This window comes from Pongo abelii, chromosome 8 (genome assembly GCF_028885655.2).
Source record: "Pongo abelii isolate AG06213 chromosome 8, NHGRI_mPonAbe1-v2.0_pri, whole genome shotgun sequence".
Classification (NCBI taxonomy): domain Eukaryota; kingdom Metazoa; phylum Chordata; class Mammalia; order Primates; family Hominidae; genus Pongo; species Pongo abelii.
Genome location: NC_071993.2, coordinates 61,282,183 through 61,303,621, shown reverse-complemented (window position 1 = coordinate 61,303,621; position 21,439 = coordinate 61,282,183). Strand labels below are relative to the sequence as shown.

General features: G+C 38.3%; 1 protein-coding gene across 15 annotated transcripts in view; it reads left to right on the top strand.

Annotated features, from left to right (window-relative positions):
* Positions 1-21,439, top strand: part of NRG3 (neuregulin 3) — a 1,113,017-nt gene that overhangs the window by 1,076,799 nt on the left and 14,779 nt on the right. For all 15 annotated transcript variants that reach the window (XM_054522355.2, XM_054522357.2, XM_024254123.3 and 12 more), the window contains 2 exons: positions 1,414-1,540; positions 16,178-16,305. In XM_054522355.2, the coding sequence (XP_054378330.2) occupies positions 1,414-1,540; positions 16,178-16,305 (255 nt within the window). The remainder of the gene's footprint in view (positions 1-1,413; positions 1,541-16,177; positions 16,306-21,439) is intronic.

Below are 21,439 nucleotides of genomic sequence, written 5' to 3'. Positions count from 1 at the left end.
GGCAAATGCCTGAATACAAGAACTATCACAAAAGTCTCTGCGAAAACCGTAGCTTAGCATGAAGACTATTGCAGCCTTACACACACGAAAATAGTTCTGCAAGGGCATATGCCCAGCAACTTCCTCTCCACCCTTGGACTGGCACCATCCTTTCTATTGATCCTTGTAGCCAAGGATAATTATCTCAAATCAGTTGTGTACCTAACGTTTCCTGTCTTCCTAGTAATAAAACATAGTTTCCTATATCGTGTGTATTCCCATTGCAACACTTATTTCCAAATAAATATTTTCTTTTAGAGTCTTCATGTTTGTTATTTAGGTCAACACTGCAAACAGGTGTGTGCGTGCATGTGTGTGTGTGTGTGTGTGTGTGTGTGTGTGTGTGAGTGTTATGTTTAATGGGTACCAAGTCTATGCTAATAGATGATTTCTGTGAAGCTTCTGGGACAGAGCTGCTGCTAAGGCAGTGGTTTGTCCCATCCTTCTGGTGTAGGCACTGAGTGACCCAGACAACAGTCATTCCGCATGTGCACACAGGAGCACTTTACTTGAAGTCCAGAACCCTACAGCAGTTTCAGCCTTTTCACTCAGAAGCAGTGGGACCATGAGCACATGGCTTGGCAATTCTGAGTGGTGGTTGAAGAGTGTAAACTATGGAGGCAGGTTGGCTGGGCTGAGATCCAATGTCTGCCACTCACTGACTATGTGACTTCAAACAAATGGCTTAACTTCTCTGTGCTTTAGTTCTCATCTACTAAATGGGTATGGCATTATGGCCTCATCACATAGAATTATCATGAAAAATACGTGAAATGATACATGTAAAGCACTTAAAACCATGTGTGGCACATTACTGTATAACTAGCTCTTTAAGAGTTAACTATTTTTAATATTTGGGCTCTTGGTAACAATAAATGAGCTATTTCTAAATTGTAAAAGACAGAGAATATACACATTATGGTATATAGTCAAGTTGTGCAATTAAGCTAAACATATTTGAATTGTACAAATATAAATGTAACTCTACAAATATGTCATATGTACCTGCTAAGCCCAAGTCTTAATTGTTTTCCTCTAGTCACTTTCCCATACTATTTCCAGTTCTTTGCAGCTAAAACTCAGGGTTAGAGACTTCTTGCATCTATGGGGGCCAGGGCAATGCACTAAATGTTTGTCTGCTTTTGGGGTGCCACTGAATGTGAATTCCTAGAGAATATGGATGATATCAGGCTATCACTAAACTGGAAGTATTTCTGGTGGGGTTGGAAATGAGAGAAGGGTTCTCTTCATTAGCTGAGTTTATTTAACTTTAGCAAATAACAAATATAGACACTGGGAATGAATGAGACCCTGAAAGTAGGAGTTGAATAAATTCGTGCAAATATTTGTACACATGTTTATTTATGCCTGCAGGAAACAAGCTAAACAAATCCAAGAGCAGCTGAAAGTGCCACAAAATGGTAAAAGCTACAGTCTCAAAGCATCCAGCACAATGGCAAAGTCAGAGAACTTGGTGAAGAGCCATGTCCAGCTGCAAAATGTAAGTGACATGTCTACACACCTCCTCCTGTAGCCTCCCTCAGTGCTTCCAGTTCAGAGGTGTTGGGAGCCTGGGATCAGACTTGTAAATATTTTTCAGAGCTTTATAGGGTTTTGCTTAAATCGTTTTAACAGTTCTGGGCTGGGAGGTATGCACACATGCATGTATGTATGCATCAGATAAAAGACAAGTTAAATTTCAGCTCTTGATTACAATCTGTAATATAAACTAATCTCTGGTAAAAATAAGAGCTTCAGATTTTTGTCCCATGAACACTTGTTGAATCCTTAGTTTGTGCCAGAAGTTGTATGTGACACCAAGGATACAATGTCCCTTGCCATAAGGGAAGTTCTGTGTAGGAAGAAACACAAAAACCCCCAGAATCAGAAGAAGTGAGTTCCGAGATAGTTGTTGTTGCAGCAGAGGTTGGACAAGAGGAAGCCAATGGGAGGTGGATGGGGATAGACTTGGGGGCTGCCTCACAACAGAGTCGGGCTCGGACTGGGTTTGGAAGGACATGAAAAGTTCTATAGAGAGTCAAAGGGCTAAGAGCTAGACACCAGAACATACAGGAAGAGTAAAGCCATGGAATCCCAAAAATGCATGTTATGTTCAGAGAACTCCAAGTTAAGGGGTGTGAGAACAATCAAAGGTGAGAGGTGGAGTACCAGAATCAATCCTTCTAATTCCAGGACTTACAGAGCTATCAGAACTTGAAGTTAAATGCAAACTCTTTGCCTCTTACACTTTTTGTAAGGCAGTTTTAATCATTACTCAGCTATATTGCAAAACACTAAATTAAAGACAAGAGAATTCTGTGTAATACATGCAGATATATTCCTCTTAGGTTAGCAATTCTTTGACCCCACACAGCATCGCACTTTCAGAATCTGAGGCATAAAACAAAAGAACAAAGGCCATTGCATAAACCTAGCATTTGAGTATAATAGGCAATCATCCAGGACACATTCACACCCCTCAAAATGCTTCAATCACTGGAAATTTATACATCACTGGTGATTCTAAGAAATCATTACCCAAAAAGTCACTATTATGATGTCCATAACAGATGTACTCAGATGATTTAATGCCGAATTCATAAATCAGAGTCTCTTCCCAGCCAAGTTTTGTTAAACTTCTATTCATGGCAATGTGCAGGAATTGTTCATTTCAGAAACAGAGTGAATGGTTTTGCTATTGATTTCTAATGAGTATAATCCCACCACTCTAAAACAACCACAGTGATGGAGGGCTTCATTCCTTAGCAACTGGTTATGTCAAAGATAAACAAAGCCAGACACTAGTTAAAGTGATGAGGATAGATTCTAATCAGTAATATATTAGTGGAATAGTTGAACTGAACTTCAATTTGTATGGAAGTGGCTGGGTTTTTTTTTTTTTTTTTTTTTGAGAAAGAAAGAAGTAAAATTATATTTGTTTGTAAATGACATGATCTTCTGTGTAGAAAATGTCAGGCTTCTGAGCCCAAGCTAAGCCATCATATCCCCTGTGACCTGCATGTGCACATCCAGATGGCCGGTTCCTGCCTTAACTGATGACATTCCGCCACAAAAGAAGTGAAAATGGCCGGTCCTTTCCTTAACTGGTGACATTACCTTGTGAAATTCCTTCTCCTGGCTCATCCTGGCTCAAAAACCTCCCCCACTGAGCACCTTGTGACCCCCACCCCTGCCCGCCAGAGAACAACCCGCTTTGACTGTAATTTTCCTTTACCTACCCAAACCTTATAAAATGGCCCCACCCCTATCTCCTTTCACTAATTCTCTTTTTGGACTCAGACCACCTGCACCCAGGTGAAATAAACAGCCTTGTTGCTCACACAAAGCCTGTTTGGTGGTCTCTTCACATGGACACGAGTGAAAGAAAATCCCAAGAGTCAATCAAAATACTGCTGGAATTAATAAACACATTCAGTGGATTTGCAGAATACAATATCAGCACCAAAAGTTAGTTGAATTTCCATACATTAACAATAAACAATTTTAAAAGAAAATTAAGAAAACACTTCCATTTGCTAGAGGACTTAATGTAAGAAACGCTTAGGTATAAACGTAATAAGGTGAAAAGTTTGTACCTTGAAATCTACAAACATTGATCAAAATGATTAAAAACAATAGACATACAACCCATATTGATGGATTGGAAAAATTAATATTGTTAAATGATGATATAACCCAATGTGGTTTAAATTCAACACAATACCCATAAAAATCTCTATCAGTTTTTGTTAAAGAAACAAATTAATATAAATGCATTGTCTCATTTAGTCCTAACAACAACTAATTTATACCCACAATGTGCAGAAAATAGAAATGGGGTTTGGAGCTTGAGAAAATTATGTCTGTCAGACAGCTAATAAGTAGCTGAAAGACAAACCAACATCCTTATAACTCAGTAGTTCTCAACAGAAGGCAATTTGCCCACCATCCCTTGACATTTGGCAAAGTCTGAAGACACTGGCTATTGCATGCTGGGAGAAGAATGTTTACAGGCATCTAGTGGGTAGCAGTCATTGGTGCCAATGAACATCCTTCAATGCACAATAACCTCCCTCAACAGAAGATTATCCTTCCCAAAATGTCAAAAGTAGTAAAGAAGTTCACAGTCCGTGCTCAAGTTTGAAATGGGACCATGGGGAAATTCTGAACACCAAGTTCCATCACCAAGCTTCCCACTGCAGGCATTTATTTCCACTTTACAGAGGGTGACAGGTTATTCAGGCATATTTCATCCTTGGAAGGGAAAATTTCCTAGTTGCTTACCATATCAGGCAAATCTGTCTTTGTTTTATCTTGAAGCTCATGTTAACTACTTGAAATTATTTGCAAATTGCAGTGTTTAACAAATGAATTGTCTGGCTCTGGCATTCCCTTAAGTTCATTAAACATTCATGGAAATGGGTTTCACTTTATAGTCATCTAACAAGATGCAAAACACCTCGTCAAGTGAAGCAACATGATAATCTGGAAACACTTGACTCCGAAGCTGCAGAACTGGAGTAGATTACCCTCCCTGAGAAGCATCTAGTCTCTACCATTGTTTTAAAAACAAATAAAGCATCTGTGAGTAAAGATGAACTCACCTCCTTTGCTGTGTCTCAAGTAAGAAAGAGCTAAGGATAGAATTATAACCTCTAGAGCCTTCAAGGCAAACGAGTGAAACTTCTCAGCCTGGTTTAGGGATCAGAAAAGAAAGTCATCAAAAGAGATCATCCGTTCTTCTCTCTTAAAATCAAGAGAAAATATTCACAATCGAAAAATGAAAGAAGAAAATTGTATACCCTTCATACCTTTTTTTTCAGTAATCATTTTAAGAAAGATAGGTTTATGGGGGAGGTAACATTAAATGAGAAAGAACTGGAAGATAATACTTGCATGCTAAAGAGGAATGATAAGAATTCAATGCCTAGGCCAGGCGCAGTGGCTCGCACCTGTAATCCCAGCACTTTGGGAGGCCAAAGCGGGTGGATCACCTGAGGTCGGGAGTTCAAGACCACCATGGCCAACATGGTGAAACCCCATCTCTACTAAAAATACAGAAATTAGCCAGGCGTGGTGGTGGGTGCCTGTAATTCCAGCTACTCGGGAGGTTGAGGCAGGAGAATTGCTTGAACCCGGGAGGCAGAGGTTGCAGTGAGCCGAGACCATGCCACTGCACTCCAGCCTGGGCGACAGAGTGAGATTCAGCCTCAAAACAAAAAACAAAAAACAAAACAAAACAAAGAAAAGAATTTAGTGCCTAACAGAGCCTTAAAAATTGGTGAAAAGGCACATATTTAACCAGTAATGTTATTGAACTCTGGTAAAGCCCACACTTTTCTGTGTTGGGTACTGCAGGGATAGCTTAGAAGACAAACAGAAGAAGTGGTTCCTGACCTCAGGATGCTCAAAGGTTAGTGGAGAGAAAAATGTACAAGCATATAATATCTTTATTATATAGATACATTAAATCAAAGTACCATCAGAGAATGGAAAACGACTTCTGAATTTGACTAGGGGAATCTCAAGCCTACCTAAAGGAGGTCACATGTGAATTGAGTTGTTGGCCTAAAGGAAAACAAACAAAGGAAACAAAAAACCTAGGCAAACTTAATACAAATAGAGCATTTATTTTGGCCAGTTTTGAGGACTGCAACCTGAGAGCATAGACTTAAGGTACCCTAAATACATGCTCCCATCAGCAGCAGTTACAAGTGGGTTTTTACAGGAAATGAAGAGGCAATTCCCAAATTGTTTATCAATAATTTGCATTAGGCCGGGCGCGGTGGCTCACGCCTGTAATCCCAGCACTTTGGGAGGCCGAGGCGGGTGGATCACGAGGTCAGGAGATCCAGACAATCCTGGCTAACACGGTGAAACCCCGTCTCTACTAAAAATTCAAAATATTAGCCGGGCGCGGTGGCTGGCGCCTGTAGTCCCAGCTATTCGGGAAGCTGAGGCAGGAGAATGGCGTGTATCCAGGAGGCGGAGCTTGCAGTGAGCCGAGATCACTGCCACCGCGCTCCAGCCTGGGCGACAGAGTGAGACTCCGTCTCAAAAAAAAAAAAAGAATTTGCATTAAAATAGCATAAGCTATTGATTGGCTTATCCATGGTTCTTTTTATCATAAATTCCAAAAACTTGAAAATAAGTGATGAGGCAGCCAGGAACAAAATGTCTTTAAACAATCACCCCTGGGTTTGGTGGGGGTAAGTGACTACAATCCCACACTCTGTCTCTCTGGGCCTGATAAATTTTGCATACCTCATATAGCTCACACTGCTCTGAGCTATTTTTCTTAGAGTTTTGAGAGTGAATTGAAAATCATGGAATTGTTTGCAGAGAGTAAGTCAGAAGAGGTAATTTTGTTGTAGCATTAATTAAAGTTAATTTTTAATAGTTCTAGCCTAAAATCTGATTTATTCTTTTAAATATCAAATTATAATTTATTGATAGAATATAGATTCATGCATTCATTTATTTATTTAAATGTAGACTAAATAGCCTACTAAGTACCAGACAATACCTATTAAGGAACAGGCATGTGATGATGACCAAAAATGAGAAAGCCGCTTCTTCCAAGAAGTTTACTGATTACTGCAAGTGATCAATATAAATCAAATAATCTCACAAATGTGAGCTCTCATCTGTGCCAAGGCCTACAGGAAATAGTGAACGGTGCTATCAGAGCTTATAGTAGGCAGGCTGGGGAGCTCATATCAGAACAAGAATAGCTCACAGCTCTCTAAAAAGGTGCAGTAACACATGAAGAATCCCCCTGGTGAAGTGGTAACTCGCTGGGGAGGAGGTGGGAAGGGGGTTTGTGCTGTGCCTAGTGTCTGGAGAGGGTCTCTTGTCATACTATATTGCTTTAAAGGAAATGTGTGAAGATTGCAATTGTTAAAGTTCTTGCTGCTCTGGTGTCCATGCAAAAATTCTCAACAGCGGTCAAGTTGTTTTTAATTACCTACTTTAGAAATCCCAGTGAAATCACTCTTGAAAACATATTGTAACTATCAATTTCCCTATTCTCGGGCTTATAAGTCAGAGTGGCAATAAAGAAAATTTTGTCACAGACATATTTGAACCAAGCAATGCAGAGAGAAAGACATTTAAAACTGCCTAAAAATATCCTCCTCCTGCCTTTATTGCCTAGGATTCCAGACCAAGTGATTATCAGCTCTGTCAACATTGCTGTCCAAAACTGACCCTACTTTCATTTAACCTTCTGACTCCTGCTGTGTGCATGTGGCAGACCTGGAAACAATGCTGTTATTCTACTGCCAATATGCGCCTGCTTCATTTGACTGGCCTATTGATTTTGGTGCACCACCTACAATGTGCTAGGAGCAAAGCAGGTGGGCAGGCAAGAGGAGATGCCTTCATTACCTGGGAGCATTTGCATTAGCCGGCACTTTCAGGGGGGCCAGTTGGATGAATACTTCCCCAGGAAATAACAATATTAACCAGGGCCTATAAAGGAGTTAACAACAACAACAACAAAAAACACTTGAGCTCATGCTGAGAGCACCAGTGAATGAACTGGGGCATCTACTTATTCACTGCTAACAGGATCTTTTGTATATCATACCAAATGAGCTCTTAACCATGTGCACACAATAAAGTCAGGATTTGTGTCAAGGAAATAACATAGAATCAACTGCCAGGTTTTGTAACATTGTAGAGGATGCTAATAGGGAGGTTCAGACAGACAGCTAATCTGAGCACTTAAATTTCACTGAAGATAAAATCTTAGGAATAAATTTGTCCAGACCTTAGCTTGTCTCAGAGATAGAACTGCATACATTTGGATGGAACCAAAATAAATATTTTTGGGCTGGGCACTGTGGTTCACACGTATAATCCCAGCACTTTGGAAGGCCAAGGCAGATGGACCACTTGAGGTCAAGAATTTGAGACCAGCCTGCCCAACATGGTGAAACCTTGACTCTACTAAAAATCCAAAAATTAGCCGGGCGTGGTGGCGGGCGCCTGTAATCCCACCTACTCAAGAGGCTGAGACAGGAGAAATGCTTGAACCTAGGAGGCCGAGGTTGCAGTGAGCCAAGATCAAGACATTGCACTCCAGCCTGGGCAACAGAGTGAGACTCTGTCTCTCTCTCTTTATATATATATTTTAGCACAGAGCATAAAATGTCCAAAAGCTATGATCATAGTCAGTCAAGCTAACTTTCCAGGAGGGTTGGTATAGGTGAACTGTTTTGCTGAGTGGAGTATAAACCTTGAGGGCCTACACCTGAGCTATCAGGCAATTAAGGGAAGACTGAATTCTGCCTTTAGTCTCTGAATTCTTCTTGTTTATTTTGATGTGTACTTTTTTAATCATTTATGTTATTTTCTATTTTCTTAAGTAGATCTGATATTTTAGGATAGCTTTCAATTTACAGAAAAGTTGAGAGGATACCACAGCAAGTTTCTATACTCTGTATTCAGTTTTCCCTATTATTAACCTTGTACATTAGTAGGGCACAATTCTGAAATTAACAAACTAATAAGAATGCATTATTATCCATAAAATCCCACGTTAGCATTCTCACAATTGCTATAGTTTATTCTGATTTTTTGAGTGTTTACCTGATTGCTGCCTGTGTTCTAATCCCAGGTACCGCATTACATCTAATGTTCATGTCCCCTTAGATTCCCCTTACCTGTGACAGTTTGTCGATTTTTTCTTTTTATGATGACCTTGACAGTTTTGATCAGTACTGGTAAAGAATTTTGTAGGATGCCCCTTTATTGGAATTTGATTCTTTTCTTATGATTACATGGGGGTTACTGGTTTTCTGTAGAAATTTTTAAAGTGCCATTTTTATTATGTCATATCAAGATACACACTACAATATGATTTATTATTATTGATGTTTACTTTATCATCTGTCTGAGGTAATATTTGCCTAGCTTCTCCACTGTAAAGTTACCCTTTTCTTCTCTCTCCTTTTGCATAGAATACTCTTTGGAAGGAAGTGACTATGCATAGCCCACTCTTAAGGAGTGGGGAGTTACAGTCTTCTTTCCTTATGGTTAAGTATCTACCTAAGTTATTTGGGATTCTATCACAAAGGGGATGTCTCTTCTCTCCCATTTACTTATTTATTCCATCATATATTTATATCAGTATAAATGAACTCATGGATACTATTTTATACTTTGATTTGTAATCCAAGTAGTTAAATACTACGTTACGTTCTCATCAGTTTTTTCTGGCTTTGGCCATTGATAGGTCTTTCAGCTGGCTCATGTCATTTTAACATTATGCATCAATTCACTGTAGGTTTTCAGGGTTTTTTTGTTGTTGAGCACTACAAGACACTGCCTTGGTTCTAGAATCAGCCATTTCTCCATGGAAATAGCTAGTTTCTTTCTTTGCAGAATTTCATTGGAGACGGAGATTTGGAAGCTAGGTGTGTATGTTATTGTTGCTACTGGGATGTCTTTGCTTGGCCTTCTCAACAGACAGATCAAAGATTTTATATATATATATGTATATTTTTAAATAATAGATATATTAACTATGTCTACTTAAGACATTTAAATAATACATATATTAAAAGATATATTTATATATTAAAGGTTGTATATAGACTAACATATATCTGTAAATTTTTCTATGTAAGCATCTGTATCTATATTCTGCTAAACATGTGTCTACATTGATGTCTACCCCCAACTCTAACCCACAACTACATCAGTAATTCTACCCTCGTCCTGTTACTTATTTATAAATTTCCACTCCAACAGTGAAAAACCTCCTTCCCACTGTCTATTATTCATTTACTTATTTTTTCAGTGACAGAATACACATAAAGCGTTCTCACAATGGTTATACCATACCTTTGCACTGTTCAACTTTAATGGCTAGGCGGTAGTTTTGCCTTTAGTCTGCTAAACACTTGTGACCTTCAGAAGTGTTTCTTCACTTTTTTTTCCTCTCTTACATGAGACAGAAAGGCTACAGGGAGCAGGAATTGGGGAAATGCCTTCTTTCTGGTGAAATAAGGCTCTGGCAAAATCTTTCTACTACAGGACTAGGCAATTGTTATTGAGAATGCTCTGTGTGCATTTCAAAATAGTTACTTTTCCCCTTCCACTGGCAGAGACATTAGATGATTTTTTTTTGCTGTTGGGGTTCTTTGCTGTGAGAACCTGGTGTGGTTCCTGGAGGTCAAACCCATGGAAGTATGGGCATTCTGCCTAAGACTACAGACCCCAACTCTCATTCTAGTGCCCGTACAGATTCCAGCAACTTGTCCAAATTACTTCTTAAACATTCCTAACAATTTATGGTTCCAGCAGATTCAGTTGAAGAAAAGCTGATCTTAGCCATTATTCTCTGTATTCACCTGTTTCTCCAGATTTAAGGTGGCAGTGTGCCCTTCAACCTCAATTATCCAATGAATACAAGAAGAGATTTTCAGTTTGTTCACTTATTTTTCTTATTGGTAGGACAGGAATAGAATAGCGACTTCCAAACTCTTGGCTTGTCAAAACTGAAACCACGGAAGCTATCTGAATTCATGTTCAACAAAAATGCATGGAATATAATTTGGAAGTTGGTCAAATTATTAGACTCTTATCATGCTTCCACAAGTTTCAAGCAACCTCTGGATAGGAATACCAGCAATTTAAACTTGAATTTCAGGTACAAGTAGTCACTAAAACAAAATGCTGTGAGAGAAAGAAAAAAAGTTCTAAAATAATAAATTTTGGAAACACATTTATATTAATGGACCAAAATAATATAAATAAAAACAACTGTTTAATATTGCAATAATTCAAACATATGAAATAACAGATTTAGGAAATATCTATCATGAACACTATGAATAAACAGAACAGGTTAAGAGGTTGATTCTGTTTATGAGTGTTATCCGGAATTTTGGACAAGGCCCTCTATCTCTCAAAGCAGAGACTATGAACTAATGGTACAAAAGATGAATTAGGCTTTTTGACAAGGAAGGAAGGGAGGCAGGGAGGGAGGGAGGCAGGGAGGGAGGGAGGGAATTACTGACTTTTAATGATTTGGCAGTTTCTCTAAAAGATCTGCATGCTCCAGAAATAGTTGGCTGATATTGTCCCCTGGCAGCCTGTATTAGTCCATTTTCACACTGCTGATAAAGACCTACCCAAGACTGGATGATTTATGAAGAAAAATAAGTTTAATGGACTCACAGTTTCATATGGCTGGTGAGGCCTCATAATCATGGTGGAAGGTGAAAACAACGGCTTACATGGCAGCAGACACGAGAGAAGAGAGAGCCAAGTGAAAGGTTTTCCCTTATAAAACCATCAGATCTCATGAGACTTATTCACTACCATGAGAACAGTATGGAGGAAACTGTCCCCATGATTCAATTGTCTCCCACCAGGTCCCTCCCACAACACGTGGGAGTTATGGGAGCTACAATTCAAGATGCGATTTGGGTGGGGACACAGCCAAACCATATCACAGCTCTCTGCAGTTGCAGAACATACTTGCTTTCTTCAGTTTGTCGTGGATTTGCCCAGAGCATCTTACTTGTTTTTGTAGCTGGGCCTTCTAGGCACCTAAGTTTTTCTTGTAAACCAATGTATTAGATAAAAAAAGATAACAAACCCTCATATGTCTTTTATAGAACCTGAAAGTCAGACAGATATTCAGGATATCATTGCACTTTAATAAACATGTCCGTTCATCTGACTTTTTCCATGGGTACTTTGCAATACACAATTAATCAATAATGAAGCACACATAGAGGTATTTCCATTATGTATTGGAACTTTGTTATTTGAGGTTGTTGAAAACAATCACCTTTTCCAAATTATCTCTGTATCTTCTCTTTGTTCTCTGTCATTTTCCTCCATTTTGCAAAAAGACTGACCAGCCTTTATAGGTCCACTGTGAAAAATTCAGATTCTGATTCAAGACATGGTCATTACTGCCACTATGTGGCTTATTTTGGAAATTATTGAAAAGAAAACATTTAATTGGAGCTTTTGAACTTAAAGCTGCAAAACCTTGATATGTTCCCTAGTCTTCATAGCTTATATTCATGGATATACTTTTTCCCAAGCATAACACCTAATTAGATAGTTAATAATTTATTTTAATTTAAAAAATCTGCCTCCTAAGTAATTGAATGAGAAACACACACATGCAAATGCACACAGAAAAATATATGTATGTGTACATAGAAAATCTGTATATATATAAACACCAGGCTAATTTATATGTATATAAACATAAATATATACACAATCTATTTATATCTATTAATTGCATTTTCCTTATTTACACAAATGGATTTATATGCATACTTTTTTCACCTTTTATTCTTTTCAATGGCTGTGTAGTATTCATTTATGGACATTTCTACTATTTTCAGTTTTATTCACTTTTGTGTTTATTTCCATTTTGTTATGGACAATTGTGCTGCTGATATACCCTGGAAATTATTATTTTGAACTTTTGCAATTATGGAAATTTGCATGACAGAAATTCTAAAGGTAATATTTTGGATCAAAGAGTATGTATATTTAAAATTTTGAAACATATCGTCAATTTGCTCTTCAAGTTAGCACCACAGCTACTTTTCCAGGGCCTTTTCCTTTATCAGATATTCTTGAAATTTAAATTTCTCTATTTATTTTAAAGGCAGAGTCTTGTTATGTTTCCCAGCCTGGAGTGCAATAGCTAATCACATAGCACACTACAGTCTCTAACTCCTGGGCTCAAATGACCCTCCTACCTCCATTTCCCAAGTAGCTGGGACTACAGCTGTGCACCACTGTACGTAGCTTAATTTTCTCTATTCTGATTACCACCTCTTTATAATGAGTGCAGTTGCACTCTTTGCCATATGTATGTTGCCTGTCTTTATTTTTCTGTGAAATTCTTGTTCATCTGTTGCCTTTCATTTTTTTCCAGTTGATTTCTGCCTTTATATCTTAAGAATAGTCTTTAACGTATGAATAGCCTATGTTTCCCCAGGCTTTTACTTATATTTTGATTTACTAATAATCATTTTTGTTACTTAAGACATTTAAATTAGTAGTAAATCAAATTTTACATATTTTTTTCTTTATGGTCTCTGGGTGTTTTGTCCTGGTAACAAATGTCTTTCTCCCATAAGGTTACGAATACATCTCCCATATAGTTTTATAAAGGTTTTTAAATGTATTTCCATTATCCAAACAGTTCATTCATATCTTTTTGTGTTAGTCTGTTTGCATTGTCATAAAGCAATGCTGAGGCTGGGTAATTTATAAAGAGGTTTATTTGGCTCACAGTTCTGTAGGCTGTACAAGAAACATGGTGCCAGCTTCTGCTTCTGGTGAGAATTTCAGGAGGCTTCTGCTCATGGCGGAAGGGAAAGGGGAGCAGGTGTCACATGGTGAGAGAGAAAAAAGAGAAAGGGGGAAGGGTGCCATGCTCTTTTAAATAACTAGTTCTTCCATGAATTAATAGAATGAGAACTCACTCATTACTGCAGGGAGGATACAAACCATTCATGAAGAATCAACCCCCATGACCCAGACACCTCCTACCAGGCCTCATCTCCAAAATTGGGGATCAAATTTCAACATGAGATTCAAAGGGGACAAATATCCAAACTATATCACTTCTCTTTATCAAAATCTAAAAATATAAATTGAACTAAAATTATACTTTACTGTTATCCATAGTTACGTTCCTTGCCACAATTCACATGTAATTAAGTTATGACAATGTTAATGGTTTATAATTTTCGTGACTAGTTGAGAAAGCCTTTCTTTTTTTCTTTTTTTTTTTGATATAGAGTTTTACTCTGTTACCCAGGCTGGAGTACAGTGGCACCATCTCGGCTCACTGCAACCTCCATCTCCCGGGTTCAAGCTATTCTCCTGCCTCAGCCTCCTGAGTAGCTGGGATTACAGACACATGCCACCATGCCCAGCTAATTTTTGTACTTCTAGTAGAGACAGGGTTTCACCATGTTGGCCAGGCTGGTCTCAAACTTCTGACTTCAGGTGATCTGCCTGCCTCAGCTTCCCAAAATTCTGGGATTACAGGCATGAGCCACCGCGCCTGGCCTGAGAAGGCCTTTCATTTTGAAGCTTTGTTGTTAGGTAGATAAAAATTTATGAGTATTTATCACTTGGTAGATTGCTCATTCTATGAATATAAAATATCCATCTTTCTTCCTTTTAAAATGCATTTCATACATAATTATATTTTACTTGAAATTATTACTGTTAAAAGCTTTTTCCCCTATACGTTGCAGGGTATATCTTTACCCATTCTGTCGACTTTTTTCTCTGTTGTTTTTAAATTAGCTCTTTCAGAACATAGAAGGCTAGATATTTAAAATCAGTGTGTGAATCTGTCTTTTAATAGTTAAATCTAACCATCCACAGTTTTTATCATCACTGATAGTTTCACACTTATTCCTGTCACATTTATTTCTGATTTACCATGCTCTCTTGTTACAGCCCCCTTATTAATTTTTGTTGAATTAATATTATTTTAATTTTTTCATTTATTGTATATTATACAATTTTTATATTCTAGTGCTGTCTAATTTCTAATACTTAAATATATATATTTTGTTCATCAGTGTCTAAAATTAATCAGCATGCATATATTACATTGTCTTTATTCTCAACAATCCCAGCTAGGATTTTTTGTTTTTTAAATGTTCATTCTTCTCTCTTTTTATATTTGTTTTCTTATCAATATCTTCCAGCCATGTGGAAATTCTTTGGACTTTACTTTCAAGCATTAATTTTAAAGCCGACATTTTAAGAAAGAGATTACAATAAAATATCTCCCACTACTTCCTCCTAGATTCATTTTTCTTCTGGTTAGAACTATTTCTTTCTTCATTTCTTACTTCATAAGTCATCTTTAGAATCTATGTAAATATAAGACCACAAACAGCTACTACCAATTGATTAGAGATGGGGCTTAGGGTGGAATTTATCTTTAGTTTTTTGTAGTTCAGAGGTAATATTTCTAAAAGGCTAGGAAACATCCTAGAGTGTCATCTTCATTATTGTATCTACCTTCTTTTTACCTGGATCAAGTGCAGTAAGCATTGTCTGTGAATTTTTTCAACAACCCTGTAAGAGAGATTTTATTATCCCACCACATAGATGTGAGATTCAAAAAGGTTGATTAACTTGATTTTTTTCATCAGTGCTTCTAATACTGGTTTCTTTGCTTTTGAAATGAGAAAAAAAAAAAAAGGTATACTGAGTTTTAGAGTTTTACAGTTACTCAGGATAACACTTAAAATCTGTAGCTTGACACATTGGGTACTGAATATCCAGATTCAAAACTCTCTTTTATTTTGATTAGCATCCTTAAACTTCTATTTCTAAAGAAAGTCTTCACCTAGAGTTTCTAGAAGAGAACTCTTCTACCCTTTGCCACCTGTTCCAGTGCCCAGTGTGCAGGGAGTGTTAAAGTTGACAACTTATTGGCTCTTGAGATGCCATGTGATATTTCTTTTGGGGTAAAATTTTTCTGAAGCTGTCATCTACATAAGCCTTCTTTAGGCTTCTACACCTTATGAGTTATTACAGTCAAAGGAGAAACAAAGAGTTCTGAACTATAAGAAGTGAAATGCTCACAAATTTCTCTTGTTAAACATGGTAACTACCTGGTAAGAAGCTGAAAGAGAAAAACAGTGGAGTGTGGTGGCCAGATATTCTGAACCAATGTCTTTCATCGTTCTCAGAATGTTATGAAATGTAATAAGTGTTTATTCAATCCTTATTGTTAGTAACCCAGCTAGTAATTCAATTTTTTTGGTAAGATGTACATCAACTGAAACATACTTGTAAGTGTCTTTTGGCTGTCAGTCACAGTGTGCCATAGGTGTACGTTAATTAAAATGAGATAGCAGGCTTGGGATTCTGACATGAAGAACCCTCTTCAATGGATCCCGTCTAGGCACAGAGATGGTTGGGGCAGGTGAGGTGAATACTCAATGTGTTGGAAACAGGACACAAATTGTGTCTTATCTCCTGCTCCTCTAGTCAGGTGACCAGGAGGAATTAGCATTCCAGTAACTTCTCAATGCCTAGCTCTGGTGTTATAGGCCCTCCTTCCATAACTTATCCTTCATCTCAACTCTGTATGTGTGATTTCCCACAGTATTCAAAGGTGGAAAGGCATCCTGTGACTGCATTGGAGAAAATGATGGAGTCAAGTTTTGTCGGCCCCCAGTCATTCCCTGAGGTCCCTTCTCCTGACAGAGGAAGCCAGTCTGTCAAACACCACAGGTACAAGTAGCTCATCATGATGGGAGTGGGCACCTTCACACTGTGTGTATGCTGGGTGGCACGTGCCAAGGACTAGCAGCATGACTTAGGAGAAACAACTGTTCTTGCTTCTCCTGTAGTTCTCTGTGGAGTAGATGCTCAAACACCTCATATCAGGTAAACCAAAGATACCAGTTTCCACAGCAGACAGCATTGTCCCTGTAAGAAACCTGATAGAACTGTAGATAACACCCGTCAAAACTACAGACCAGTAAAAAAAAAAAAATGCATTCTGAAACACTAGTTTAAAAAATATGTTGGCCGGGCATGGTGGCTCACGCCTGTAATCCCAGCACTTTGGGAGGCCGAGGTGGGTGGATCACGAGGTCAGGAGATCGAGATCATCCTGGCTAACATGGTGAAACCCCATCTCTACTAAAAATACAAAAAATTAGCCAGGCGTGGTGGCGGGCGCCTGTAGTCCCAGCTACTCCGGAGACTGAGGCGGGAGAATGGCGTGAACCCGGGAGGCGGAGCTTGCAGTGAGCCGAAATCGCGCCACTGCACTCCAGCCTGGGCAACAGAGCGAGACTGTCTCAAAAAAAAAAAAAAAAAAAAAAAAAAAAAAAAAAAAAAAAAATGTTACCTAGCCTGCCTTTTCTAGATTACACAATTAATGAGTAATTCTTCCCTATGCAGCCTAATGTGACAGACTTCAGGTTTTCCAACATGGTTCTTACAAAATAAAATTTTCCATGAGGAAGAAGCCTGGTGAATCTTCTTCTTGGGTCTATAAAATCTTCCGTTATAAATGGGGTGGCAGTTTCTTGCAAGCTTCCCAAAAATTGGCTGCTTTGGAGAAAAAGCCAAAAACATAGTTATTTGACACATTTCATAGCATTCTAAAGCTTAACTTGTCCTTCAGCATCTTCTAGTCCACACTTTTCTGTTTTATCCATCAGGATTCTGAAACTCCAAATATTAAAGTTATTTGTTCTAAACCAAATGATGAAGTTTATGACTAATGCTAGATTGTGTTCAGATATACATCCTCAATCTTTATGGAAGCTGTCCAAAGATTTAAGCTTCCTTTTCTTAGTGAGATGTACAATATTTTACAATTTGAAAAAATTATGAAAAATTAAACATTTTAACAATGAAAAAGTAAATAACAGTTGTTCCCAGCAACGAAAGTTGAATGTTGTTGCCCCTTTGTTTTCACATGCTAGGCAATAGTTTGCACAACACCAAGCCGGAAACATACATGATAGAAGAAAACTACTTTCTCCTTCACCTTTTAATGAGTTACATGAAAAGGATTTTATTGTTTCTGGCCACACTTACTTTGAGATTTTTAGTCATTCTTGACACTAATCCTCAGCACTTGATGGTAATTTTTATTCTCATTCTACATGAGTAGAGACTAAAACACCGAGAATTTGCCATTTAAAAAAATATGGTATGAATCTATGTTCAATTCAGAATTGAAATATGTTTGGTTCTTGGATAATTGCTTTAGCTATTCTTACTGCAAGTTTTGATTTATATCAATGTTGCATTTACAGAATATTTTCCTGTGAAAAGAGCATTTCATTTCACTGGACCTAATGGAAGATGTTTTAATTAGGGAAATAAGTCCAATATTACCAGTCTTTTAGAAGACAGATATTTTCTCCCAAATGGTATTTTCTCCTCCTGATTATGACACGTTAAAGTAGTATTCCTCCTAGTCAAATAATTCAGTATAATATCATTCTAGTATTATATGAACTGTATTCTGTCATAAATGTTTTAAAATTGATATATATGCTTTAAAACATCAGCTCTTAATATGTTTGAGCTGTAATATTCCTGTCCCCAGTTCTCGTGTGCTTTTATGCTCCCTCCTAAACTTGGCTTCTCCTATGGTGTCTAGGAGTCACTCACAGATTAAATAAGGACGTCTTTAAGAGACCTTCCTTTTTGTTTGGATCAATGACATTGCAGTATCTGTTGGCGTACATTGTGTCCTGATAGATGGGCAAGGGTTGACTTACAAAATGCTTTTAGAACTTTGTAAATTGTAGTTTAATATATCATAGCTTTTGTTTTGTAAAACATGCAATAGACTTGAACGTTTTCATGATTGATAACCCAGGCACTGATTTATATATCCTGCAAACTGCACCATAACTTCCTGAATGCCACTGAGTTAGAAGGCTTGAATAGCTGATTGATCAATAGGCATAAAACTCTTTTTAAGACAGGTCACTAGTTCATACTGATATACTTTGTTGTTATGACAGTTTAGCGAACTATGAATAATTAATTTCTTTTGTGCACTGCAAATATGACTCATTTGGATAACTCATATATGAAACAGAGCTATTAATTCAAAGCCATTATTTCTAATGTTTAGTTCAAAAAAATCCCATCTGCTTAAAAAATAAATCTATTACGGCATGACATATTTATTGCATTATATTTTGGCAATGTAAGTCACTTATCTTTTTTTATTATTTTATTTTTTTGGAGATAGAGTCTCACTCTGTCGCCCAGGCTGGAGTGCAGTGGTGTGATCTTGGCTCACTGCAACCTCTAGCTCCTGAGTTCAAGGGATTCTCTTGCCTCAGCCATCTGAGTAGCTGGGACTACAGGCACGTGCTACCATGCCGGGCTAATTTTTGTATTTTTAGTAGAGACAGGGTTTCACCATGTTGGCCAGGCTGGTCTTGAAGTCCTGACCTCAGGTGATCCGCACTCCTCAGCCTCCGAAAGTGCTGGGATTACAGGTGTGAGCCACTGTGCCCCGCCATGTCACTTATAAAAAGCATGTATGTAGGTTTTTTGCATTGAAATAATTCCAGGGTTTTCAGTGACAGAGAGGACCCTTTGAATTGCCAGCTGTGGCAGGGGAGCTAGAGGAACTCATCGTGCTGAGCACCTACTGTGTGCCAGGCTCCATGCCCCATGCTTTGCATACTTCCTCTCTTTAAACCTCCACATCCCATAGCGAACCTAGGAAAATTCTTAAGTAGAATGCTGATATCTTCCTTTTGTCACTCCCTTCTCACTCTGGCAGCTAGTTTCTACCTTTTTTGTTTTCTGCCTTGCCCTGTACACCGAGAGGGCTGCAGGCCCTTATGTCCTCTGGTTTCTGTGGGTTCAGTGTGAGGCACAGGCATGAGATAGATGGCAGGGAGGAGAGTGAGGTCATGGCACTTGTGTCCCCTTCCTCCCTGCTTGGTTGCCTTCCTTATGTCCCTTTTCTGGGGCCATGGAGCCTGCAGTGCGGCCCCCTCCTTACAACTCACTTTCTCTCTGCATTCTGGGAACTTCTCCCTCTCCTTGTCCCTTAAGTCAGAGGGATAATAACAGCTTCTCATAGTAGTCCTGGGGCACAGCCGTCTCATTTATTGCTTTTTTTCCCCTCAAACACTTATCACACTTTTGTATATAGCAAAATCTCTAACAATGAACCAAGTTAAAGTGCCATCTATGTCTCTCCAGGACTCTGAGTGGTACAAGTACCTCCATCAGCATCATGCTTCTAGTAACTAGTTACCTGCAGATCCAAGACTTATACTCAGTTGGAGCCAACTCTAGCATCCAAGCCTTCAGGCCCCACAGACCCCATCATTGCCATTGGATGGTAGATAAAAGTAGGAAGGCAAGGAAGCAAATTAGCTGTTAGATAGCTTCTCCAACTTGTGGGCTTAGTGAGTTAACTAGACATCCCTTGTTAGGCATTTGGGGACACACCATACCAGAAGTATCATGATAAAGAATGAAGGTATATGGGCTAGGCACAGTGGCTCACACCTGTAATCCCAGCACTTTGGGAGGCCTAGGTGGGTGGATCACCTGAAGTCAGGAGTTTGAGACCAGCCTGGCCAACATGGTGAAGCCTCATCTCTACTAAAAATACAAAAGTTAGCCTGCCATGGTGGGGGGCACCTGTAGTCCCAGCTACTTGGGAGGCTGGGGCAGGAGAATCACTTGAACCCAGGAGGTAGAGGTTGCAGTGAGCCAAGATCATGCCACTGCACTTCAGCCTGGGTGACTCTGTCTCAAAAAAAAAAAAGGAATGAAGGTATAACAATGAATGTTACCAGATATGATCTCCTGCTTGCACACATTTAGGAAGTTAATGTTGGCATGAGGAATATAAAGTTTGATCAGTCACTGTGCCTCAACCAAGAAAGTGGCTACTAACACTCAAATATCAGATTTTCAAACTCTAACCTTAAATAATATTTGCAAAGTCCTGTTTTATATTGACTAAGTAGAATTAACAGTAATATTGATGGAAGAAAAGTGACATAACCCCAAATAATATAGTAATATGGGTAAAATGTCTTTGAGAGACTGGTTTCTTTAGAACCTTGATAAATTTATTGAAATTTTGAGAGTGTTTTCATCTTTCTTTCTATGGTTGTATTGATATTTACAGAGTTAAATGAGAATGCAGCACAAAATTCTCAGTTCCTTTATTATTTGAGCACTGAAGAACCAGTGTGACCACATAAACTAGCATCTCCTGGAATGTCTACACATGAACAAAGTTCTTCTCACCAGTCTACAGTAGGGTCAATTCAGTGGGGTGGAGATGGGAATGGATATGGAGCAGGTAATGAGTCTCATCAGCAATGGATTTTTATAGAGTCTAGTTCTTTTCTGTACATAATCTGTGTAGGAATTCTCACTTTGTTAAGGCCTGTGGTATAACCCACTTACATGTTTTGCTCATTGATGGCATCTATAAACATATGGTTATTTAGGCATTTGGATGTATGAGTCAAATAAAATATATAATCAGATGTTTATTAAAAGCAAACTCAGAAGAAAAATAATTTAGTTTGTCAAGATTGATTAAAATCTGAGGTAGTGAACAGGGAATTTAACACATATGTTAATGAGAAAATGCCAATTAAAATTTGTTAATTTTATCGCTAATAAGTGAATTTTTTTTCCCCATAAATCCCTTCTGGGCTTACTGTGTTTAGTTTTTGTCAGTGTCTCATAAGAAGGCTATTTTTATTTCTATTAGAGAGACAGCTACGATGGCTTGGATAATCAGGATGGATGGGAATGAGGAGCTTGAGAATTCCCTAAGTTCACCTCTTACCTTGGCTGGAAAGTTGCAATGATTTTCATCAGTCATGCTCTAACCTAG